Source organism: Pollachius pollachius, assembly GCF_949987615.1.
Source record: "Pollachius pollachius genome assembly, chromosome: 12".
NCBI lineage: Eukaryota > Metazoa > Chordata > Actinopteri > Gadiformes > Gadidae > Pollachius > Pollachius pollachius.
In genome coordinates this window covers 5,210,182-5,234,416 of record NC_136945.1, presented here as the reverse complement: position 1 = coordinate 5,234,416, position 24,235 = coordinate 5,210,182, and the positions used below count along the sequence as shown (strand labels likewise).

The following is a 24,235-nucleotide window of genomic DNA, read 5'->3' as shown; positions in this document are numbered from 1 at the left end:
CCCCTTGCTCTGCCCCCCCCCAGAGCAAGCCCCCAAGGGCGGGGGGGGGGGGGGGGGCAGGATAAGGTAGAGGTTGGGGTGCTGCCCAAAGTTTCCTGGGAATCTAACGGCGATGCCTGCAGCCTGACCTGTATGCGAGGTGGAGCGAGAGGCCCCTGCCTGACCCCTACCTGCTCCTTAGTGACATGGATCTACCCGTTGGAAGCTTTGAAATAAACGACTCAATAGTCCAAACTCCAAAGGACATGACCTCCGTGTCCTCAGCCCCAGAGATGAGTGAGCCCAGCCCCTGGTGCACTACCTCACACAGGCCCCTCTTCAGGCTCTACTTCGGCCTGCCCGTGGGCTGGTTGGTGCTCTGGGCTCGGGGTCAGTGTGGGGGTCTGGCCTCTGGGTGGCCTAGGTTAAGGGAGCGAGCCAGTGGAATCGTTCGGGTCTTTTCAACGGTTCTTTCAAGGGGCGCGCTGCCGTGGGGGCGGCTGCCTTATCTCGGCCACGCAGGGCGTACCTCTGAGACGTGCTCATACCGCGGTGTACACCCCCCGGGGTCAGCCCTAACCCTTCTTTCTCTCTCTCTCTGTCTCTCTCTCTCCCCCCCCCCCCCCTCTCTCTCTCTCTTTCTCTCTCTCTCTCTCTCTCCCCCCACCCTCTCTCTGTCTCTCTCTCCCCCCCCCCTCTCTCTCTTTCTCTCTCTCTCCCCCCCCCCTCTCTCTCTCTATCTCTCTCCCTCGGTCTTCCTTGTTTTTGACTCTTTTTTGGCCTCTCTCTTTGACTCTCCTTTTCTCTCTCCGTCTCCGACCCTCTGGTTGTCTTATTGTTTCCATTCTTTAGCCCCAGATCAGTTTTCTGTTGATCTTCTTACACTCTCTATAAGATGCACCATCTGTATTGTGCAATGTAGTTATCATATCGCCTCTTCATTACACGCAAGCATTAAACCATCAACCCAAAGTTCCCCCATGATATGCACCAATATATAAGATGTAAAATAAATATTTGAAAAAATCCCTGGGGAGTAAAGGGAGTAAAATAATATTTGTATATTACGCAGACACTCTGTTGAGAGATAAGTTATTGATTTAACCTTGTGTGTCCGATCAACATAGTGTGGTCTATTGAACAGAAAGCCTTTATCTGTTGAAGTCGTGATCTCTTTCATTATATCGTTATCTCGTTTTATCTCGAATATAGACCTATAGTCCTTTAAATAAATTAATGAAATTAAATTAGGATCTAAAGTCTACATGTTAATGATTACCGTGGTTTGCATACAGTGGTAGGCATAAGTTTAGGCACCCATGCTAAAGTTGACTATAAAGGGGAATAAAAAATAATATTTTGGAAATTGATCTTAATGCCTTAATTAAACAAATGAGGAAAAATCCAACCTATAAGGACACCAATTTGCTTTGTGAATGAATAATGTATCATAAATAAATAAATGTTTTCCATTACAATACAGGGTGCATAAGTATAGACACCCCTATGTTCCTATAGAGGCAGGCAGATTTTTATTTTTAAAAGCCAGTTATTTCATGGATCCAGGATACTAAGCATCCTGATTAAGTTCCCTTTGGAATTAAAACAGCTCCACATCATCACATACCCATCACCATACCTAGAGATTGGCATGGTTCTTTTCAGTTAGCCTAATAGTTGTTAGATAGCCTAATGATTTCTCAATGCATATCAAACCAGCTAATAGGCTAACTGAAATAAAACCATGCCAATCTCTAGGTATGGTGAGGGTATGTGATGATGTGGGGCTATTTTAATTTCAAAGGCCTAGGTGATTTCATCAGGATCCATAGTATCCTGGATCCATTAAATAACTGGCTTTTAAAAATAAAAATCTGCCTGCCTCTATGGGAATTTAACATAGGGGTGCCTATACTGATGCATCCTGTATTTGAATGGAATTATTTATTAACAAAGCAAATTGGTGTCCTTAAAGGTTGGATTTTTCCTAATTTGTTTATTGAAGGCTATTAAGATCAATTTCCAAAAGATGATTTTTTATTCCTCTTTTTAGTCAACCTTAGCATTGGTGCCTAAACTTATGCCTACCACTGTACATATATATATATAAATATATATATATATTAAATTTTCAAAACGCGTTAGTCTATGTTCTGGAGTTTAAGTGAACCTTCATCAAAACATCGAAGGTCTGTTTACCTGACATACTGCATATCCTCAAAGGTGAGTTGGTTGAACACCTTAAGCACACTGCCCTCTTGCGGACAACAATTGGAAACACTGCTGAAGAGTTCAGATTTTGGTTAGAGATCGAGATCGACAGGACTAAGTCCTGTCGTTGTAAATTACTAAATGGAATCTGAGATTCAAGGTTTATGTGTTGTAAAAGGCCCATACTGCATCAGGTTTTCTGTTTGTGTGGTGTGTTGAGTTCCTTATTTCGAGGAGGAATTACAAGAAAAAAATATCCAGTTGAACTGGCTGTGACTCATTCATGACTGAGATTACGCAAACTCTCTCCAGAGGTATTCTTTTGAGAGAACGACTGATCTCAGCTTTAGACATCTAACAACATGACGGACGGACCTGCTCGAGTTAAATTGATCTTGATTGGGAACTCAGGGTAAAGACAACATTCCTACACTAGGCTATTGATTAATTTTCGGTGTATATGTGCATTTAGATAGGCATGTATAGGATTGTTTTCGTTAGATTTATTTTCGGTCTGTTTTGGTAAATTATATGGAGGGGCAATAAATAGTTTTCGGCTCTTCAACCGGATTTTAAAGAAACTTTTGTAGCACTTATCAGTGTGTTTTCTAAACGATGTGTTCAAGCAGGGTGGGGAAATCCTCGCTGACGACCAGATATGTCAACCACATGTATTTAACTTCTCACCGAGCTACGATCGGAATAGACTTTGTCACGAAAGAAGTCGACATAGATGGCCAAGCAGTAATCCTGGAGGTATGAGGAAGAAATCCTAAATCCCATCCTCGGTTATTGTTGAATAGTCACCGGCTCACTCTTTGTCTTTCACTGATTGCTGCTCAGATCTGGGACACCGCTGGCACGGAGAGGTTTAAGTCCTTGGGCACTCCCATGTACAGATGGTCTCACTGCTGCCTGCTTGTGTTTGATGTGACGTCGAGCGCGTCATTCTCTGCCATGGAGGAGTGGCGGAAAGAATTCCTTACTAAGGGAGATCCCCCAGATCCCTCAAATTTCCCATTTATTGTTGTGGGAAACAAAACCGACATGGGAAACCGTGAGGTCAGTAGCTGTTTCTACGCTTCTAGAGTGGTGTTTGCCTTCAAATAAAATATTTTTATTTTCCATTGTTTCACAGTCCCTCCAGAAAAACGCCATATTCATGCGGGGGCCGCATTTTTTCAAATATGCCTCATTTTCACCGCATAAATTGCCAATTTCCGCTCAAAATATGCGGGGCTTGCATGATTTCATGATCCCCGCATTTTCGTTGCAAAAAAGTCACATATATCTTAGCAGAAAGTTCAAAAATGTTGCTGCAAGGAGAATGTTGCTGCATGTTACTGCATAAATATGCCGCATATTTCATCGCATTTTTTAAGAAAACGTGCCGCATAATCAAGGATTTTTAGCCGCAACAATCACAAAAAAAAGCCGCATTTTTCTGGAGGGACTGGTTTCAATTAATAAATAGGTTTTATATAACACTATAATCCCTATCAAATTAGAAGTTGAATAATTTAAAGATCAGTCTTGCAGGTAACACGCGAAGAAGCGTCGCAGTGGTGCGAGCAGATCGGGGCGCAGTACCACGAGGGGAGCGCCAAGGAGGACATGCACGTGACCAAGGCCTTCCTGGAGGCTGCGCGGGCTGGATTAAGACAGGTGCGTAGGCCTACATCAGAGATGTATGTACCTGGAAAAACTACAAAAAGACGAGTTCCATTAATGTTTAACATGTTTATTTTTGATGATAAAAGATACATTACTCCCTACAGTACAAAAAACACACATTGGAAAATACAGGACATTTCCAGTTAGCCTGCAAACAGCCGAGGGAAACTCGCGCCCGCTGTCAGTGCTGAGACCCGCACCATTCCCAGTGTGGGAGGACATATTCAGAAAGACCTCGGCACTGCTGATGTTGACGACCTAACGAGGTGGCGAAAACAGTGATCCAGCAAGGAAAAGGGGCACACTTGTATACCACATGGGAAGAGATACAAACTCAAATGCTTTTTTTTTTCTTCTTTTGAGGACCTTCAGCTTATGGTCTAACTTAAGGCATCACTACTTAAATACACTGCTTTTTGCATGCATGTCTAGTTTTGCTCAACAGACACACTGACACGCACAAAATAATGAATGCATATGAAGCTAACTTTTGTCAAGAGAAATAAATCAGAAAACGCCCCAAACGGAGACCCAATGGACCTGCGAGAGGGAGAGGCAAGTGAGCTTGGCGCCATTCTCCCCCCGGCCAAGACCCTCACAACACAAATGCTTTTCTTAGGAAATGACAAACTTGTGGCCAATCAGGGATACCTCTCCCATGCACAAGTGTTGTATTAGAATGGACCTAGCAGTGATTCCGACTCCTACAGTGACTTGGCCTGACAGAAGCAAATTAGGAGACTATATATTTATATATCTTATTTGTCTGGTTTTTTTTTTATATGTAAAGACACAAAAGGCAATCAAGAGATGACCAACATGTAAAAACTGTTACAAGTAATTATATAAAAGGCCAAGATGTTTTTTTTTCTCTTTAATTCTTGCTATATGAACGAACTAATTTACAAGTGGGTACACTGGCTATGTAAGCTTTCCTCCCAAGGCATACCATTCAAAACCATTACAAATTCACGAGCTTGCACACTGCCAGCAATCTGGAATAGAGCCGTAGAAGAAAAAAAAAATTAAATTTATTAAATGGAGTTCACATACAGGATCAACAAGATGAGTCTAATAGAATTTGTCATTCTAAAAAAGTAAAGGGTAGGACACCACGTTTAATAGCATAAAAGCATAAGACAATTGACTTGGGCATTTAAAGATGTAGGGGGGCCGGGCAGATAATATATTCCTTATTATACTCCTTAGCTTCTTGATGTTTGGCAAAAACAAAAGACGTACAAGTATTGAGCAAGTTGTAGTAAAAAGGAAAGCAACAAAGTGAGGACCTCCACGGGGTCTGGTTCCAAGCTCCCTTCAGTCCCGTGAGCTCTGCATCCTAGCTGGAATACAACAGTCTTGCCTCGCTTTTATACCTTCGGTTACAACAAGAACGTACAACCAACCAAATTCATATTTAAAAATACAGTGGCCAGCGCAACGCAGCCAACCCTCTTCCCACAAACACGTACTATGGGGATGAACAACAGTTAAAAAAAAAAATTATGTTTTTGTTTTTAAAATGCACACTAGACATACACACAGGTAGAACAAAACAAAAAAGCTTAAAAAATACAAAAATAAACTACACAAAAGATCTTCTGCATCATTGCTTGCTAACTTTTTTGGGAAGATTTTGCAAGTTGTGTGTGTGCTGCAAGTCTCAGTCCTAGCAAGTCTATGTCACTCTACAAATCTCTTCCTTCGTCGTTTGTCCACTGTGTGTCTCACCCGTCTCCAGTCATCATCTTGGGGGAAAGCGCACAGTGATGACAATACCAGGAAATTGGAATCCAGTATGTCTGTACAGATCGGATTCTTGAAGCAAATTTTGTATGAGCACAAAAAAGAAGAAGGATGTCCTCTCTCTGTGAGGACAAGTGCTTTATTTGTTTCCAAACTGATTATTTTTCCTCTCCGTTCCCCCCGCATCTTAACTTATGCCACTGCATTTCCAGCACTGTACATCATTTTATGTAGTTTTTTTTAACAACCCCCTGCCCACCCTCCCAAATCCCGAGATATTCAAGAAAAAAAAAAATGAAAAAAAGAACAAAACCAAAGTAAGGATATGCGTAGGTGAGCTCCCGGGTTGGCGGAAGCTGTACTTGCATCTCTACAGCTGAACTACTGAAACTAGCAAAAACAAAAGATGGCATATTGGACTGAAATAGCGCTAATGTGCTTCTAACTTTGTGTCGCTCTTAAAAATACACACAGAAAAAAGGTATAACCAACAGAGAAAAAGAGAAGGGTATTATCTACAGAGGTCTCAGAGTGACTGTCATCTGGGCTTCATAAAGTTGTTCTGTTCTCGGGGAGCTGGACTCGAGTCACACTTGAGGATGAGAGATGGGGGGGTGGGGGTAGGAGGAGGATGAGGTGGTGGTGGAGGGCTTCTGGGTAAAGACAGTGAGTGGAGAAGGGGGCTAAAGACTGGGGTTGTGGTTAAGTGGGTGGGAGGAAAGGAGGGAGGGAGGCAGGGTGGGGTCAGGCTCTCTGGGCAGTCTCACTGATCCGTCCTCGCTTTCTTTGGACCAGTAGCCTTACTGCAGAGGGCACACGAAAAAAACGGTAAGTATTGCATATGGTTCAGCAGTTTCCACACAAAACAACGTTGTCTCGCCCTGATGGGTGACGGGAGAGGTACTTACGTATCGGGCGAGGTGCCTGGTCTTTTGGGGGCGGGTTTCGCCGAGGCTGCGTCTTTGCCGGATTCTAGAATTACAAAAGAAACCGTGTAGACATGGTTACGTCATACTGTCGCTCGCAACAAGGTCATAAAACAGCCAGTGATGGACAGAAAGAGTGCCTGAGAAGGACTGGGACATAGTTTCATACTCCTTCAGCCCTCGACCTTCAGACATTCCATTTAGAGAAGTGACACAAAGTGACATGTGATCCTAGTCTAATGGGGCTCAGCATGTCCTGGTGCCGCGGACTCACCTTGGAGCCATCGGACTTGAGTGGCGGGGCCGTAGCCCTTCTCGTTCCGGGCGGCGATGCGGAAGATGATGGCTGGCTTGGTGGTGTAGTCGATGTGTGCATTCGAGAGGCTGGACGACTGCACCAGGCAGGAGGGGCTGGGGCCGCAGTACACACGCATGAAGGCCAGCTGGGCCGGGGTGGAGGTCTTGGCCTCGGCGGTCTGGTTGCTCTGGATGGCCAGGTACACAGAGTACTCGATGATCTTCCCCGACGTCACCGATGGGGGCTCCCAGGTCAGGTGGGCGCCGTCTGGGCTCTGCAGAGCAGGAACACAGGAGTGTAAGAACGCAAACCCCACCGCTAAGAGGGTCTGTTCAGCCTGGTCCCTAGTGTTAGCATCTCAACTAGAAATCTTTCAATTGAGGCTAACCCTGTTATATACATTTATTATACATGGCTAATAACCTGTTATATTGATAAAATATATAACAAACCAGTCAAGTTTAACTATATTTTCTACTTGAATAGTATTTTAGTATGCAAAGCATTAAGTATAACCAATAGCAAGGACTTTTAAAGACTACGCAGATCATGAGGGGGGGAGATTCAACATGGAGAGGGAGACTCATGGAGAGAGTGACTCGTGTGGGCAGTACTGCAGTGAGTTATCACTCCGACCAAAAGGGGAGAGCTTCCACGGCCCCCGCTCCACTCACCTTGCTGATTTTGATGGCGCAAGGAGCCCCAGGGAACCCTGGTAGACAGGTCTTGAACGCAGAGATCTCGGAGAAGGATCCACGGCCGCACGCGTTGATCCCGGCCACCCGGAACTTGTAGGCGGTGCCTGGCTGCAGCTCCATCTTCTTCATCTGGCCGTAGTCTGGCATTACACCCGAGTCATCCTGCACACCGGATAGATAGGGAGGCATTTAGGGAGGCTGGACATATGAAATGGAAACCTGTGCATACAGGAGCCCTGGATACTCACATCTCCTTGCGAGTCGTCGGATGGCATGAAAAAGTGTGTGACCACCATGTTGGTGACCTTGACGATGCCCACATCAAACCACTGGTTCTCCTTCTTTAACACAGTCTTCACTGGTGTGGGCTGGGGATTCTGCTTCTGTTGAGGAACAAAACAGGGGGGGGTCAGAATGGATTCCAATTGTTTTTGTTTTGTATAATGACAGAAAAGCGGAAGTACTCAAGTCCTGGAAAGTTATCGTGGATCGGCCGTTAAATATTTAGGTAATCATCTCATTTAAAACCAAGCTCAAAGAGGGTATCAATGTCTGGGGTGCCTCACCCCTCCTTCGATGCCATTGGCCACCTCGGTCAGGGCGGCTGCGGCCTGCAGCTTGGCCGGGCTGGCCACGGCCACGACGGGCGCGAACGTGCTCGACGGGGCCAGCGCTGGAGGGAGTAAACAACGACACGAAGCAGGTCAGCTTGGTCCCGTGGTGAAAACACCCCCAACGTGTACACAGCCCTGGTCTGAACACCTCGGAGCTTACCCTCGGCGGTGGTGCGCGGTAGCAGGGACGCCACGGCGGTGGTGACGCTGGCGGCCATCTCGTTGTGGCCGTTGCTCTCCACCGAGGGGTCGTTGAGGCTGTCTGCAGGGGCCAGGCCCTCGGTGGGCAGGCTGGCGTCCACGCTGGCCTGCTGGGCGGCGGCCTGGGCCTCTTGCAGCTGCTGTTGCTGCTGGACCAGTGCCACCAGATCCTGCTGGGTCAACACGATGGGAATGCCGGCCTGCTGCTGCCGGTCGCCGCTCGAGTCGCTCTCGTCTGGGAGGCGTAAAAGAAGAAGAGGACCCATCAAGACACTGAACACTGTCAAGACTGTGGCATTTCGTATGCCTGTTGGGGTTCGCTTAGCGCCATGGAGGTTTACATGGGTTAAAGGCCTGCATCGGGTACAGTAAGCCATTATTGTTTTAGCAGTACCCTCTGTTGTGTGATTGAGTAAGAGACCGAGAGTGAGTGAGTGAGAGCACACATAGCCAATGTATAACTCACTCATGACGGCCTGCTGGGCGGCCTGCAGCACAGCCTGGATGGCCAGGGCCTGGGCCTCCTCCGTTGCGGCGGCCTGGGCGGCTGCCTCTGCGGCGGCGGTGACGGCCAGCTCCTCGTCAGAGAGGCCGGTCACCATGAGCGTGGCCCCCTGGCCCTCGGACATGAGCTCGGCGGGGAGGTTCAGCGTGGTGGTGGAGGGGGCGGAGGCTGCTGCCGTGGCCTCTCCCTGCAGAGGGGCAGCACAGACCACTTGAGTCACATTCAGCCAGGCTGGAGACACGGCAAGTGTAGTCTTGTTGTTTCACCGGCGAGACGCCCCACCCGTTACTGCTCATGAATAAGTTGTCTCTAGGTTCATCATTGCACGTCGCTTCACTTGGATGATACTTGATTGAATATTTTCATCGTATTGGCATTTAGATTATTTTGGATTATTAAGGTTCTTGCTCAACCTTCTTGTGTGCATGTGTAAAGATGGGAACTAGTTGGGTTATACAAATGTCCTGGATTGAGGGTGTACCCCCAACAAGTGGAATGGCTTAGCACAACACTCATTTAGCACACCACTACATTTAATAGCGACAGCTTGCCTTCCACCAATACAGCTTTTTCAACAAATGAACCATACCAAAAACATCCCATAAGTAAATATCAATTTTTTTTTACCAAATTCCTATTATGGCATTTATAACTATGACTGATGTTTGGGTGTTTATATACAGTCTGTGTACATTGATATGAAACGCTGCAGTATCATCTAACAGCCCTTAGACAGGGTTCACGCTGGGGTCACTGGGTCTTCATGCAGCACACGTTGCTCTAACCTGTGCCTGGGCCTCCATGGCTGTAGGGGCCTCCTCCGCTGGGGCAGCCTCGGCAGCCGGGGCCTCGTCCGTCTGCATGGGCTCCTCCGTGGCCCCGCTGGCTGAACTGGCCCCCTCTGTGATCGATGAGATGGACTAGAGAAATGGAGACAAAGGCAACAGAAGAACTCAGTACTGGCCCGTCGCCATAACGGGGGAACGCAACAGGCTTGTTTTCAATTCTGCTGGATTGAGGCCACATGTGCTTTGTCAGGACTTCATATTCCAGATTAAGAGGAAGAGGGAACTGAAACTTGTGTGCGTGTTGTGGTCATAAGGCTTCCCTGGCAATGCCCACACAGATTTTTTCACACCTCTACAGCACTGTGACTGTCAATGCTTCCTGTGGGTGCCTCTGACATGATGGCCACTAGTAATACTTGTCGGTGTGGCGGTGCTCTTACAGGTACAGAAGGCCCAGGGGCTGGCGTGGCCTGGGTGACAGTGGTGACCGCCCGGCCTTGGGAGGCGCTGGGCGGGCTGGACCCGGCTGCTGCGGTGGTGGAGGCGGCCTCTGAACCGCCGGCCCCATCTGCACCCTCCTCTGTCTGCTGGGCTGGAAACACGATTCAGAGGTCTTATACACACCAGCTCATCAGATCAACTTTGGGCTTACAGCTTTTTGAGGTTTTGACTTCCAGGAATCTATTTACAATGGGCCTATTTTATTTTATTTTTTTAATAGGACAGACATAACATCACCCCAACATCCACTTGGAGGCAGAGCCAAAACGTCTTCAAGACTATAAAGCCACCATGAGTCACATGGTCACGCGCTGCTAATCCATAAGGAGAAGCAGTACCTGCACCCTCGCCCGTCTCCATGTTGCAGCTGGCAGTGGTGGCGGTGTTGGTGGTCCCCGTCTCGTGGGTCTCACAGGGGGGGTTGGAACAGACCCTCTGGACTGTGCCGGAGCCTGTGCTGGTCTGGTCACCCCCCATGGTGGAGGTCGCCGTGGACGGGGTGTTGGTGGTGCCCGTCTCGTGGGTTTCACAGGGGGGGTTGGAGCAGACTCTCTGCGCCGTCCCGGAGTCTGTGCTGGTCTGGCCGCCCCCCATGCTGGAAGCGGCCTGGGTGGAGGTGTTGGTGGTGCCCGTCTCGTGGGTCTCGCACGGCGGGTTGGAGCAGACCCTCTGTGCCGTGCCAGAGTCGGTGCTTTTCTGTGTGTTGCCCATGCTGGACGCGGCCTGGGTGGAGGTGTTGGTGGTGCCCGTCTCGTGGGTCTCGCACGGTGGGTTGGTGCAGATCTTCGGAGCCCCGCCCGCGCAAGAAGAGGTGGCGGTGGTGGCCGTGTTGGTAACCTCCGTCTTTTGGGTCTCGCTGGGCGGGTTGGAGCACATGCGCAGCGTCCCCATGCTGGAGGAGGCGGTGGTGGCCGTGTTGGTCGTGCCCGTCTCGTGGGTCTCACACGGGGGGTTGGAGCACACCTGGCCCGCACCCATGGTGGAGGAGGCGGTGGTGGCCGTGTTGGTGGTGCCCGTCTCGTGGGTCTCACACGGGGGGTTGGAGCACACCAGGGTAACGGTACCGGAGCCCTCCCCGGCGCTGGCGGCCTCAGTGGAACTGGGCTGTTCTGAGGTGGGCGAAGCCAGGATTGAGACTGGGAGGTCCTGCACTGGCTGGGCCTCTACACCGCTGGGTGTGGTGATGAGGGTCACCTGGGTAGGCTGGTTCTACAGTGGTAAAGAGAAGAGTCTGAGCAGATTCTAACACCATGACAAACTTTTAAATTTGAATGAAGCATTCATCGTTTCTTTACAACTAGATGGCGAGCTATACACTTCAATGCATGTCATTTTAAACAAAATATCTATCACTTCCACACCGCATTCACTGCCCGTCTCCAATACTAAACTAACAGGTCTAGTGCCCTATGGCCTGGAGAGGTGCAGATCGAGGCCTGCAAGGGCTGCATACCTGCACAGGGATTGCAGAGGAGGGAAGCGAGGACACAGAGGTCAGGTTGGTCTGGGCTGCAGACACAGTGATGGAGGTGGGATTAATCACCTGACTGGACAGGGTTGCGATGGTGCCCAGGGTGGTGATTGGGGTGCCCAGAGAGGCATTGGCAGTAGCAACACTGCCCCCTGCCAGGCTGGTGGACACTGTGCCTGTGACTGTCCCCAGAGTGGTGACTCCTGCAGCGCATGACAGACGGTGTCATTAAGAGGAAGTGAAACGCCCATCAAGGTTTACAGAAACTACAGACATGCAATGTAGGAAAATGTATTAGGAGAATTAAGGCTCAGAATTCTATGCAATATGAATGCTATATATCAGAGATGGGATAAAGTCACTGTTTGGCAAGTCCCAAGTCTTAGCAGTCAAGTCCGAGTCGAGTCCCAAGTCAAGAAGGGGAAAGGCAAGTCGAGTCCAAGTCAAAGTCACACCAAAGCCAAGTCGAGTCCAAGTCCCAAACTTTTTCAAGTCTTGAACAAGTCACCATGTATTTTTACTTAATAATGTCATTATTAGGCTATTGATCATAATTTCAACATATGACTCTAATGTACAGTCATTTCTTATCAATACAGTTATAATATGTTCATTGTTTCTGTCTTCAAATGTGTTATGATATGTGCATGCGCCGAAATCTTATGTTGTTAAAAGTAGCCCAACAGGGTGGGAAAACCACCCAATCTGGCAACACTGCCTGAACGTCCTCAAAACGTAGGCCAATAGCTCTGTAAAAGAAAAAGCCCAATCTGGCAACACTGCTGAACGTCCTCACCTCCAGCGTCAACGTAAATCAATGAGACCAACTGAAACAAAGCCAATATGAAACTTAAACTGTGATTCTGAAGAAAGCATAAATGATATCGAAATTCAGTTTAGATATTATTGAAGATACGAGTGTGTAGATTTGTTATATTTTTTGAACGAAGGTAAATGGTTGAACAATGATTTAGTTACGATGTCTTAATTGTCAGAGGCTGGCCAGACGGCTTCAATGGGACGAACTCAAAACGCAGCTGATATGAAACTAAAACTGTTATTCTGAATAAAGCATAAACGATATCGAAATTTCGTTTTGATATTATTGAAGTGTAGATTTGTCTTCGCTCGCTGTTTTTTTTTCATCTTCACGGAAGTGAATGCGTCTTGGGTGTCTAGCCCTCTAGGTGGGAAATAGGTTAGATATCTAAAACAATAAATGTTTTTGACTCAAGACATGTCGAGTCACTACAAGTCAAAGAGGCAAAGTCCGAGTCAAGTCTCAGTCATTACCAGTCAAGTCTAAGTTGAGTCGCAAGTCATGTGTCATTGTGTCAAGTCGAGTCTGAAGTCACCAAATCATGACTCGAGTCTGACTCCAGTCCAAGTCATGTGACTCGAGTCCACATCTCTGCTATATATAAACAAAGCAAATTGTAAACTGTAAACTTTTTACAATTACTATGATAAAACATTACATGTTTTACAAAGTCAGATCACATCCAGTGATACTTTATTTCAATTCCTTGAGGAAATAAGGTATGCTTACCGGTTGTTCCCTTGACAACCAAGGTGGTAACATTAGGCTTGACAGTGGATACAGAGACGGGCGTGACGAGTCGAACTCCCCCCATGCTGCCCATGGGAACGGTGCGGAGGTAGGTCCCGGGCTGTCCAGGAGCTCCCTTCAGGACCACCTGCAGACACACAGCCAGGGATGAGGTGCCAGCCACTACCCAGGTTACCACTGCACAAACTAACCACTCAAGCCCATCTACACAGACCTAACGAACCAAAATGAAGAATTTCAGATTTATGAATAGAAAAATATTCTCAATGGAATAGAGAAAGCTATACATTTATACACAGCAGTAACTTTTGTCCTAAAAAGGCATACAAGTGCAGCGTAGAACAATCAAGGCAAACAAAAATACAAAAAAGTGCCATAAAACAAACATAAAATAAACACAGCACAATATTACAAGAGGAACTACATTTCAAAGTGGACAACAGGATCACTGCAAAAACCAGCCTGATACAACCGACCGATTAAAATATTAGAACATGAAGGAAACATGATAACATTACCTGTGTGAGTCCCTGTTGGCCAGAGGCACCGCCAAGTTTAGGCACAGCGGTGATGATTTTGCCAGGGGTGCCAGAGGTCATCATCTTTGTGGTTAGGATCGTAATAGGGGTCTTCATGCCTGAACTGCTTGTGACACCTGCATAGCGATTAACTGTGTGTGAGCAACATTGGACTTTAATTACAACAAACATTTCATTCAATTCAGGTTCCTCAAAAGACAGTAAAATATTAATGGATGGAGACAATAAAATGTATAGTAGTGGGCCCAGACCTGTGGCTCCAGACTGGGTCATGATGGCCGAGACGGGGATGGTCTTGATGATGGTGGTGCCCTGCTTGTTGCTGGGGGACATGCCACTGATGTTCAAAATGTGTGGCTTGTTGCCGCCACCCCCTGCTTGGGAGGTGGTGATGATGGTGGTTGGCTTGCCATCCGCGGAGGTCACCAGTTTCAGGATGGTTCCAGCTGGAAGACCACCCTTTGTCTGTTGGTGGAGACACAAGGGAGAAGGGTTATCGTACAGTCTGCATGGAAAGCGGCTGGTTTAAACTACCTCCTGTATATTCCTTTACTAACGTAGATAGCTTACCTGTATGAGCTGCGTGAGAGGGTTTGTCGAAGACTGGCCCCCAATAGACGCCTGCCCTGGCTTGGTTTGTACTACCGACATCATCTTGCCAAGGTTGGAGATCTGCTGCCCCAAGAGAAACACAAGCTCATTTAACAGAGGGAGACACAGTAACATTAAACAGACAAGGGACTCTCGTCAAAAGTCCTACGAGACTTTGGGGAAACAGCTGGAAGCTCAGTTCGGGGGTGACTGAAAGCCAGGCAAATGAACTAGGTTTGCTCATTGAACTCAAGTGAGTTGAGCTGACTTGCACTTAACAGGGACTTTGACTCGGAACATGATTGGTGAAATACCGTGCCACAGACAGAGTGAACCAGACTCACCAGCGTGCCTCCGCTGCCCATGGTGAGAGGGCTTTTGACCAGGGTGATGGTCTTGGTGACTCCTCCCACCACAGTGGTGACCACCTGGGCTTGCTGGGCTACTGTTACTGTGCCTGACTTGTGCACGGTGATGATGGGCCTGGTGGGCGTGTTGGGAGAGGACCCAGTGGCGGACCCCACCTGGGCAGCTGCAGTCTTCAGCATACGGGTGGCCGGGTTACTCACCTGCAACAACATTTCATTTAGAGTCGTATATTCCAATCACTATTACCCATCAAGAATGTATCCCACACTTCACGCGTGTATTGCATTCATGCTCAAATCACGTTTTACAGTTTGAGTCCCTCTTGAGGATTAATACATTAAAAGCGATAAAACAAACTGACAAGTAAGCTAACAATCAATGTCGAACAACAATCCTGTTAATTTATGCCAAATTTCAAATGTATTCTTATTCTGAAGAGTGCTGCTGTGAATTTCACCATCTTGCATGAATAAATGACCATGGTAATGCAAAGGTTTAACAAAAGCCTACTCATTCACATGTCCCAACATGAACACGTTTAGAAATATGTACCATGAGTGGAGAGGACATTTTGACGGTGGTGGTGCCGGGGGAGACCGCCATCGTTTTGAGGATGGTTGCCCCAGCGGGTACATTGAGGACAGTGCCGGAGGAGGGCGGAATCTTCTGTGTAGCTGCCGCTGCTGCAGCCAGAGCTGCCATGCCACTCATCTGAGGGCTGCTGCCGATTGGCTGTTCAACAGATAAAAAGCATGAATGAAAGCGCCCGTTGACATTTTCATGTTACTGCTTAACCATTAATGGCTGTACTCTGGTTCACGTACCGATCCCTGCGTGTTCTGGGCCGGCACTACCATGCGAACCCCGGGAGGAAGTGATGTCACAGTGACGGGGGACTTCCCCATCTGGTTGGGACGGACGGTGACGATAGACGTACCCGTTGCAGACTGGGGAGCTGCAACCTTCAATATAGCTGTAAACGAACCATAGACACCTAAATACGATGTGGAACAAAGAACAGATGCCTAGTTTCCTCTTAGAAGTGTGCAGGCAGCCTAAAGCTTCCTGCACAAACAGTACAGAGTAGCTCACTGGGTGGTCTAAGATCAAACAGTACAGAGTAGATCACTGGGTGGACTAAGATCAAACAGTACAGAGTAGATCACTGGGTGGTCTAAGATCAAACAGTACAGAGTAGATCACTGGGCGGTCTAAGACCAAACAGTACAGAGTAGATCACTGGGCGGTCTAACATCAAACAGTACAGAGTACATCACTGGGCGGTCTAAGACCAAACAGTACAGAGTACATCACTGGGCGGTCTAAGACCAAACAGTACAGAGTACATCACTGGGCGGTCTAAGACCAAACAGTACAGAGTAGATCACTGGGCGGTCTAAGACCAAACAGTACAGAGTACATCACTGGGCGGTCTAAGACCAAACAGTACAGAGTACATCACCGGGCGGTCTAAGACCAAACAGTACAGAGTACATCACCGGGCGGTCTAAGACCAAACAGTACAGAGTACATCACCGGGCGGTCTAAGACCAAACAGTACAGAGTACATCACCGGGCGGTCTAAGACCAAACAGTACAGAGTACATCACTGGGCGGTCTAAGACCAAACAGTACATCACCGGGCGGTCTAAGACCAAACAGTACAGAGTACATCACCGGGCGGTCTAAGACCAAACAGTACAGAGTACATCACCGGGCGGTCTAAGACCAAACAGTACAGAGTACATCACCGGGCGGTCTAAGACCAAACAGTACAGAGTACATCACCGGGCGGTCTAAGACCAAACAGTACAGAGTACATCACTGGGCGGTCTAAGACCAAACAGTACAGAGTACATCACTGGGCGGTCTAAGACCAAACAGTACAGAGTACATCACTGGGCGGTCTAAGACCAAACAGTACAGAGTACATCACTGGGCGGTCTAAGACCAAACAGTACAGAGTACATCACCGGGCGGTCTAAGACCAAACAGTACAGAGTACATCACCGGGCGGTCTAAGACCAAACAGTACAGAGTACATCACTGGGCGGTCTAAGACCAAACAGTACAGAGTACATCACTGGGCGGTCTAAGACCAAACAGTACAGAGTACATCACTGGGCGGTCTAAGACCAAACAGTACAGAGTAGATCACTGGGCGGTCTAACATCAAACTCCTCCCCAGTCCCTGCTGCGTTTATCACCGCCCGACATCCGGCTCTACAGGGAACATGTCATTTCAGGGAAGCCATAAATATAGTTTATAACGGCCCTCATGACTTAGCTCGTCTTACTCATTCATGCTGTCACTGGTTTCACTTTGTGGTTGACCAGAAACATTACAAGTCAAAGACACCCCGTCTAGCAGGGGGTGTCATCCATTGACATTCTGGAGTCAAAGCTCACATCCACCTGTGTACAATATGTACACATATTGGATCTGGTGGAGCTTCCTGACGCAGAGACAACGATAAAAGGGAGAGGACCCCATGAAGACCCAACCTTGTACCTGTCTGTGGGTGACTCTGAGCGGAGAGGGCGGTGGCGGCTGGGGCAGGGCTCTTGGGGGCGTGGCCTGGCAGTGAGGGGGTGGCAGTCAGGGCAGGAGACGTGGCAGCGGTGGCTGCTGGGATGTCGTACTTCTGCAGCTGGAGCAGGTAGGTGTCAGCCGTTGAGACGGCGCCCCAGCTCACCTCGAGCGAGTTGGTGTTGGCACGAACTAACTGAACCCTGGCTGGTGCGTGCGGCCGCTCTGAGGTACACAGGAGGTCAAAGGTAAGCAAAAGTGTAGAAAAAGTGTCACACGATCCTTATATTACATCGGTAGCCAATCAATCTGTGAAAACACAATACTACCCCAGGATATGCTTTTGAATACATAAAGGTTTAAAGGGCCTTTTCCAACATGGTTTAAAAGAGCGCTTTTGTATGTGTGCTGTAAACCTACCCGTCTCCAGGTACCAGAGGTCTTTGCAGCAGACCTGGTTGTTCCACGCCTTGCGGTAGCCATCGCGTCCACTCCACACATATAGTCTGGAGTTGATGGCTACAGAGCAGTGACCAGCGCGCGCTCGTGGGATGTTGTCTTCCAGCGTATCCATCAACACCGTTTCCCAACACATAGAGTCTGCAGACAACAAGAAGATAGAGGAAAGATTCATACCAAACTCTGGATAACTCAATTTCACGAAGTTATGAACTTATAGAATACCTTCCCCTAAATGCCATTTACATTGTAAGCACAAGCTACAATTTATTTACTTTTATCCAAAGCAAATTATTGTCATTTTTGAGCCATGTTGGGCAGCTTGCTCAATGATGCCTTCAGGTAGACTGCCAACATTTAACTACAAACCGGGACCTTTTGGGCTGAGAGTCAAACACTAGTGATACACTAGCGTCACTATGAGTGTATCCTTAGGCTACGATGTAATAATAGAGATTCCAACAACGGGTTACAACAACAAACCTAGGTTCAGGCAGGCGAGTGTGTTAGTGCACTTCCATTCCTTCTCATGTGTGGCCACCTTGACGTCATCCATCACCAGAGGAACCCAGCCGCCAAACACATACATCCTGCAGGGGGAAGGGGGTGACACCATGTGAAATCAGGGGTAGCCAAACTTTCTCACGCTGTAACCCATGGCGGCACTTATGGCCCAGGCCGCAACAAATATTTTGTGCAGTAAAATAAGGGATGCCTTATCATTACCATGGTCAGAAAAAAGTGAAATTTAATATATCTCCGGGTAAAATGTTCCTCAATACAGTATTGCCATTGTTAGTCTTCAATCAAACTAATGATCAAATGAGACAAAGGCATGGAGGCATTACGGGGGGGACAGGGACCTCACTATATGATATTACAAAAAGATGATGAAGTCTCAATACAATATGAACCCATTATTCATAACCCTAATTTTTTATTAACGAGTATGGCAGAAAAGAGCATGGTTGATGCATATTGACTGCAGGATAATATAATACAGGGACCTCTGTATGATGGTACCATTAATTTTAAAGAAAGTGTTAACTTTTATGGCTTCAATTTATTTTTTGTCAACCGGACGAATAAAGTAAAAGCAGAAGGTAAGTGATGGCCTTTTCTGCACAGAAAAGGCTCTTGATTGTCGAGTGCTTACTTGTTGGTGATGGTGGTGGCTGAGTGAAGACTCCTGGGAAGCGGAGCTGTGCCATTTACTGACGGCTTGTTCCAGGTCAGGGTTTCTGCAGAAGAAGAAAACTAAATATTTAGACTCACAGAGAGGCATTGCATTGTGGGGAGCAGATTTAGGAAGGCCCTGTACAGCACAGCATTGTGGTGTGCGTGCACCCCCGGCCCATTTGGGTAATCGTTTTGTACATTATGTAGCTGTACGGAGCAGAATATTATCAGACCAAGCAAGATGATCCGTTTTCTGTCTGTTTGGATAATAAAGGAAGATAATGATTGGTATTTATCCAACGTGGGTACTTAAGACATAACCTGAAGTATTCGAAACATTTACAATTTCACACAATGCACTGCCTGGATCCCAACGTGCTACATAGCACGGAAGCAGATTAAGACAACTGATGTTTCCCATCAAGGCAGTCAATATTAACTGTTCAGCGCCACTCAACGTCTTCGAAAAAAATCTTGATAATGATTGAAGACCAGCTAACTTTGCTTCAACATATTGCATTTGCGATTTTGCAGATTCTCTCAGTATATCAGGAAGTACATATTCTTCCATCACAGCCCTCAGCTTAGCTCCTCATCTCGTCCCTCATCTCAGAGCGTGACTACCACAGCGCTTCAATGGCTGGACTACCAGTGCATGTTGTTGAGCTTCGAGTCACCTCACTGGCTCCGGGGAGCAGCCAGCTTCATGTTCAGATCCTTGATGGTGTTCCGGATCTGCACCCGCACACATTGCAGTACTATCAGCCTACGGCCCAGGCCACGCTTTAGCCTCCTCCAATTAACTTCGAGGAGGAATTATTTACAACTCAAGTCTTTGTTTGCTTCCTCAGATACCTGGCTCTACATGTTCTGCAGAATCCGACGCAACCTACGAAAAGCCCTTGACAATGCTCTTCAAGCAGATTCTTAGCATTCCTATTATGCTAGTTTAAGCAAAATTTGAGGCGTTAAACATAATATTGTGGCTGTGATGAATATGTTTTTTCCCAACATAGTATTGTTGTGAGGTTGAACATAGTACTGTTCTGAGGTCAAACATAGTAACGTTGTGAGGCTGGACATAGCATTGTTCTGACGGTGGACATAGCATTGTTGTGAGGCTGAAAATAGTATTGTTGTGAAGTTGAAAACCGTATTGTGGTGATGTTGAACAGATTGTGATGTTGGTCATAGTATTATTATATAGTAAACTTAGTATTTTGCCGATTCTGAATAGTGTTTGTGACGTTGAACATAACATTGTTAAAGTGATGCTGAACAAACAGATGTTAAGGTGATTTTGAACAAGGGGTTATGCTGACGTGGGACATGCTGTTAAGGTCATGTTGGCATGCTGTTGTAAATGTCATGTTGAACATGCTGTTGTTTTGGTGATGAACATAAAATTTAAAAAAACCATTGCTTTGATTCCTGCAGCTCCCTGCCATCTCTTATGGAAGTTTAGTTGTTCAGCGCCTTTCACTTTTTTTCTCCTGTAAGACTGTAGGCTCTCAAGTTGTTTTGCCTATAGGTAGTCCCTTCTTTCAGCATTGGGCCAATATTAAATACCAGGGGCGGCACCTCCCTGTGTAGAACAAGCACAAAGAAACAAAGACACTGAGTGTAACCTCACCAATATCCAGTGTCCACAAGTCTCCTAGGCGACAGCCACTCATTCCGCCGTAGATGATGAGACGAGACTTCCTGCTGGTCTTGTCTGTGTAGACCACAGCCGTGTGGCTCTCACGTGGTGGTGGAAGCACTCCATAGGTGATCGGGATGTCCCATCCCACCACGCTGGAGCCCGCACGGAGCTCCAGGGTGTACAGATCGTTCAGGTATCTAAAGGAACATGACCACAATAACAGAGATAAGTGACCCCTTTGCCTTTTAAACCAAATACTTTTGGTTGTTAGAGTCATCACCAAGTCAGGAACAATAGCTTATCGGGACAAAAGTTGGAAAAGCTTCGCAGGTGCAGAATCCTTAGTACCTGGGAATGTTGTTCTTAGGATCCTCGCTGTCATTGGCCAGTCCACCAAACAGGTAGCATTTGTTGCCAACCAGGGAGAAACTGTGACCAAGACGTGGACATGGAGGTGGCCCATTTTTAGGGTTCTTTGCTTTCAACTTCTTCCATTCCCATCGGCTGGCCTTTGAGACAATAACATCCAAAATAAGTTTAAAAAAAATTACACCATAACAACAATTACTGGAACCAATATGAATGAAACTATATATATATACACAGATTAAAAAAGTAACCATGCTAAAACGCTCAATATACTCAGATGCAAATAATTAAATTAGCAACAAGTAAAAAAAACGTATTATAACATTTAAAATAAAAACCAAATATGCCTAAAAGGGACAGAACGCTAGTTCTGTCCTTTAGAACTAGAGTTCTAACTAACTAGCATTCCAAAAATGAACTATTTTTTAGTGTGGTCACCAGCAAAACAATAAAATATCTCAAAAGTATTTATTTCCAAAAAAAAATAATTCATGCAATTAAAAGCAGATAACAAATGCTTTGTGAAAATGTTTCAATGATTATTAGTCCTGCAAACATAACAAAAAGTATTGCATTTCCCTTAGTTTTGGTTGTATTGTATGCATGTATGTATGCATGCATATGTATGAAAATATAGCATTACACCTATTCTAATTTATTTAGGAAAATGTTTTAACAAAATAAAGAGGCCGTTTACCTGTAGTTCATAGAGGTCGTTGCTGTATTTTCCATACTCAACCATACCACCAAATACCAGCAACCTTGTGCCATCACAAACAAACCCATAGGCAGCACAGCCAGGAGGAATATCACCACGGACGGCTGGGATAAACCACTGGTTTGTAGCTAGAGAACAACAGGGGATATTTTTAATACATGAAACACATCAGCAAGTTTATACCCTACGTACAACAATGGCTGATTAAAAAACAAATGACATTAATTTACATTTAGCTAATTAGTTGTTTTGTATTGAAGTGAAAATGGCACATACGCATATGCATTAATATAATATTAGACATGTCACCTGAATGTAGATTTGTTTGTTAAAACGAAAGCCATAAGTCGTTGACGCAAATAGCGTCATCCATTTTATTTTAGCGCGCCATTTTTAACGGGCAGTAATAACTATATCCACCAGATGGCACTAATTTACCTAAAACCGCAGCATAAAGCGTGGCCTGTTTGGGTGCATTTCTATTATGCTGCAATTCATCAATCATTCTAATAGTGCCAATGTGTAAACAGTTCAATGAATGGCTTATAAATACAATGTATCAAAATAGCAAAAAAGATTCAAAACAATGTCAACACTGAATAACACACAGTTGTTTACCTCCTCCCATAACCATTTACTTAAAATAAAACACAAATAAGGGGAATAAAAAGTATTACCAGTGTTGTAGACATGCAATTCGTCGACAATTCCTTCATTTCCACCTCCAAAGACGACCATAAGCTCCTTTATAGCCACAGCTCTGTGTCCGTGCCTGGGCCGAGGCACCGGCCCAGACCATCCTAGAACCCGCTTCCACCGCGGCTGGAGAACCGACCCTGTGGTCCCAGGATTAGACATGTCTCCTACGAAATGGAAATAAGCCTTTTATCCAAAAAGAAAATGCCACAAAACCCATTCAGAAGATCCAAATAAACAGTCTAAAGTCCGATTCTTATTAACGTTAAGCCAACTACATTGTGGCCATGCCGGTTAGGATTGAACAATCTTTCTGTACTGAACTCGTTAAAAAAACAACACAGCACCTTCCCTATTCGTTCCGGATATTAAAGAACTGTAGAGACATTGGCATTTTCCAATCAGTAAACAGTAGTCCAATACAGGTTCAAACTTGGGCCCAATACACCAACGAGTGGTCGACACTAGTGAACACAACCCATGGAAGCAGCCATCTTGCAACCAAACAAACCTCCGCTACAGCCAGTCGGAAAAATGGCGGAAGCGATTGAAAAGACTTCTAACGTTACACGCCAAGTACCCATATGAAGCGATACCGAACACATATATTCTAATTTATTCAACAGACCAGTACACATCTTACAACTTCACAAGCATTTATGTATCCCAATCCATTCACACTCATGAAACTATAACCGTACACAAGAGACGGCAATTTTCATGCTTCTGTGGGAGACGCCATATTGTAGCTAAAGCGCTTAGCATTTTGTTCATACAATTTCAACAATTATTTACAATTAACAAAGCGCATTAGGTAAAAACAGTACAGCAATAGATCAACACATAGCTTTACACCACATTTCGTGTCGAACATATTCTCAATAAACTGACAAATCGCGCACATTTGCCTCAATTCCAGATAAGCTGCCTAGCTACATTTCGTTAGCACTAGCCGCTAGTCGGTCAACCCATTTAGCCATGCTAACAAGGCTAGCATCTGTCAAAGAGTCGGCGCCTTATACAATGAAATGCAATTATGTGTAATTGTAGTTGGACATGCATTGTGTGCTCGACATACATACAACTGCAATCCTCACACGAGCGAATAGTTAGGCAGAGTTTGACTGCATACAGAGGGTGTTTTTATGTTTCATGCCGCCTCTGGAAGCAGCCATCTTTTCAACACTCGGCCTACTTCTACGCTCAGGAAGAAAAATGGCCGGGCGGCTTGCCATAACAAAACATAACAACTGGAAAATGCGCATTAACCCAAGAGTTTTACTTACGTATTTCAATTCACTTATTGCAAAAGTACAAGTAGATGGTCTTATCTCGAACCAATATTCCAAATTCATTCGATTTGCGAAGAAGTATTCCCTCTCATGCCTTCCTGGAAGCTGCCATCTTCTTGACAACCAGAGGCGGAGGAAAATGGAAGAGGTTTGGCGTCACCAAAAGTAAACATGGCGACAAACGCAGACTTGGAAACCTTTTAAAAAAAATATTATTTTAAAACAATTTTGGGTGATTCCCTGAATAAAGTATTTTCATATTCAAGCGATTGACTTGCAACACAACTAATATTGGGAAATAATATACAGTACTGGGCATATTGCGCATAAGTTGCCTAATACATTAAATTGTCCTTTATGAAAGATGGCGGGATGCGTTAAGAACACGCTGTATTGTAATATTTTAGGCACTATCAAATGTTAGATTGAGGTAACCAATGGATATTTGTTTAACTTTCACATAACCATCAAATAACTAGCCTCTTTTGTATAAAGTTGCATTTACCACTAAAGTCGAGGACCATAGCCACGCCCACCAGCTAACGGTACATAATTAAATATATATAATATTTTTTTGATCAGATTTGATGTAATCGCGGACAGGAAGACAGGAGTTGCCCAAATTGAACCATTAATGCTCCTCAGTTTCTTTTTTTATCAAGGCAA

The 24,235-nt window shown here is 45.9% G+C and overlaps 2 protein-coding genes across 7 annotated transcripts; one reads left to right on the top strand and one right to left on the bottom strand.

The window, feature by feature from the left end:
- Window positions 1-2,478: 2,478 nt before the first annotated feature.
- LOC307084151 (ras-related protein rab7) lies at window positions 2,479-4,726 on the top strand. The gene is made up of 5 exons (XM_079748392.1): window positions 2,479-2,602; window positions 2,820-2,946; window positions 3,034-3,252; window positions 3,730-3,855; window positions 3,969-4,726. Exons 1-5 carry the CDS (start codon window positions 2,553-2,555, stop codon window positions 4,053-4,055), a joined length of 609 nt encoding a protein of 202 aa, XP_079604518.1. The 5' UTR covers window positions 2,479-2,552; the 3' UTR covers window positions 4,056-4,726.
- Window positions 4,727-4,873: 147 nt separating this feature from the next.
- On the bottom strand, window positions 4,874-23,696 carry hcfc1a (host cell factor C1a). 6 transcript variants are annotated; one of them, XM_079748359.1, is made up of 28 exons: window positions 23,564-23,696; window positions 22,259-22,444; window positions 21,561-21,709; window positions 20,843-21,003; window positions 20,483-20,691; window positions 18,827-18,911; window positions 18,154-18,260; window positions 17,632-17,811; window positions 17,194-17,436; window positions 15,506-15,654; window positions 15,234-15,413; window positions 14,657-14,881; window positions 14,292-14,396; window positions 13,973-14,186; window positions 13,701-13,852; window positions 13,162-13,309; window positions 11,595-11,815; window positions 10,480-11,350; window positions 10,081-10,232; window positions 9,638-9,772; window positions 8,814-9,039; window positions 8,307-8,582; window positions 8,099-8,205; window positions 7,781-7,915; window positions 7,509-7,694; window positions 6,811-7,108; window positions 6,519-6,582; window positions 4,874-6,413 (listed from the first exon to the last, which is right to left on the bottom strand). In XM_079748359.1, exons 2-28 carry the CDS (start codon window positions 22,437-22,439, stop codon window positions 6,374-6,376), a joined length of 5,199 nt encoding a protein of 1,732 aa, XP_079604485.1. In that variant the 5' UTR covers window positions 22,440-22,444; window positions 23,564-23,696; the 3' UTR covers window positions 4,874-6,373. The 6 variants fall into 6 exon arrangements, with proteins under 6 accessions (XP_079604485.1, XP_079604490.1, XP_079604488.1 ...); XM_079748364.1 differs by having other exon boundaries at window positions 11,685-11,815; XM_079748362.1 differs by having other exon boundaries at window positions 13,701-13,837.
- Between the last annotated feature and the right edge of the window lie 539 nt (window positions 23,697-24,235).

What these genes read in the sequence shown, in the direction of transcription:
- LOC307084151 (XM_079748392.1), top strand. Translation starts at nt 2,553, where the DNA reads ATGACGGACGGACCTGCTCGAGTTAAATTGATCTTGATTGGGAACTCA. An exon ending in ATCTTGATTGGGAACTCAGG is followed by an intron (nt 2,603 to 2,819) that starts GTAAAGACAACA and finishes GTGTTCAAGCAG; the next exon opens with GGTGGGGAAATCCTCGCTGA. An exon ending in GCCAAGCAGTAATCCTGGAG is followed by an intron (nt 2,947 to 3,033) that starts GTATGAGGAAGA and finishes ATTGCTGCTCAG; the next exon opens with ATCTGGGACACCGCTGGCAC.
- hcfc1a (XM_079748359.1), bottom strand. Translation starts at nt 22,439, where the DNA reads ATGTCTAATCCTGGGACCACAGGGTCGGTTCTCCAGCCGCGGTGGAAG. An exon ending in CTTGTGGACACTGGATATTG is followed by an intron (nt 18,912 to 20,482) that starts GTGAGGTTACAC and finishes CTTCTTCTGCAG; the next exon opens with AAACCCTGACCTGGAACAAG. An exon ending in ACTCGCCTGCCTGAACCTAG is followed by an intron (nt 17,812 to 18,153) that starts GTTTGTTGTTGT and finishes TGTTGTCTGCAG; the next exon opens with ACTCTATGTGTTGGGAAACG.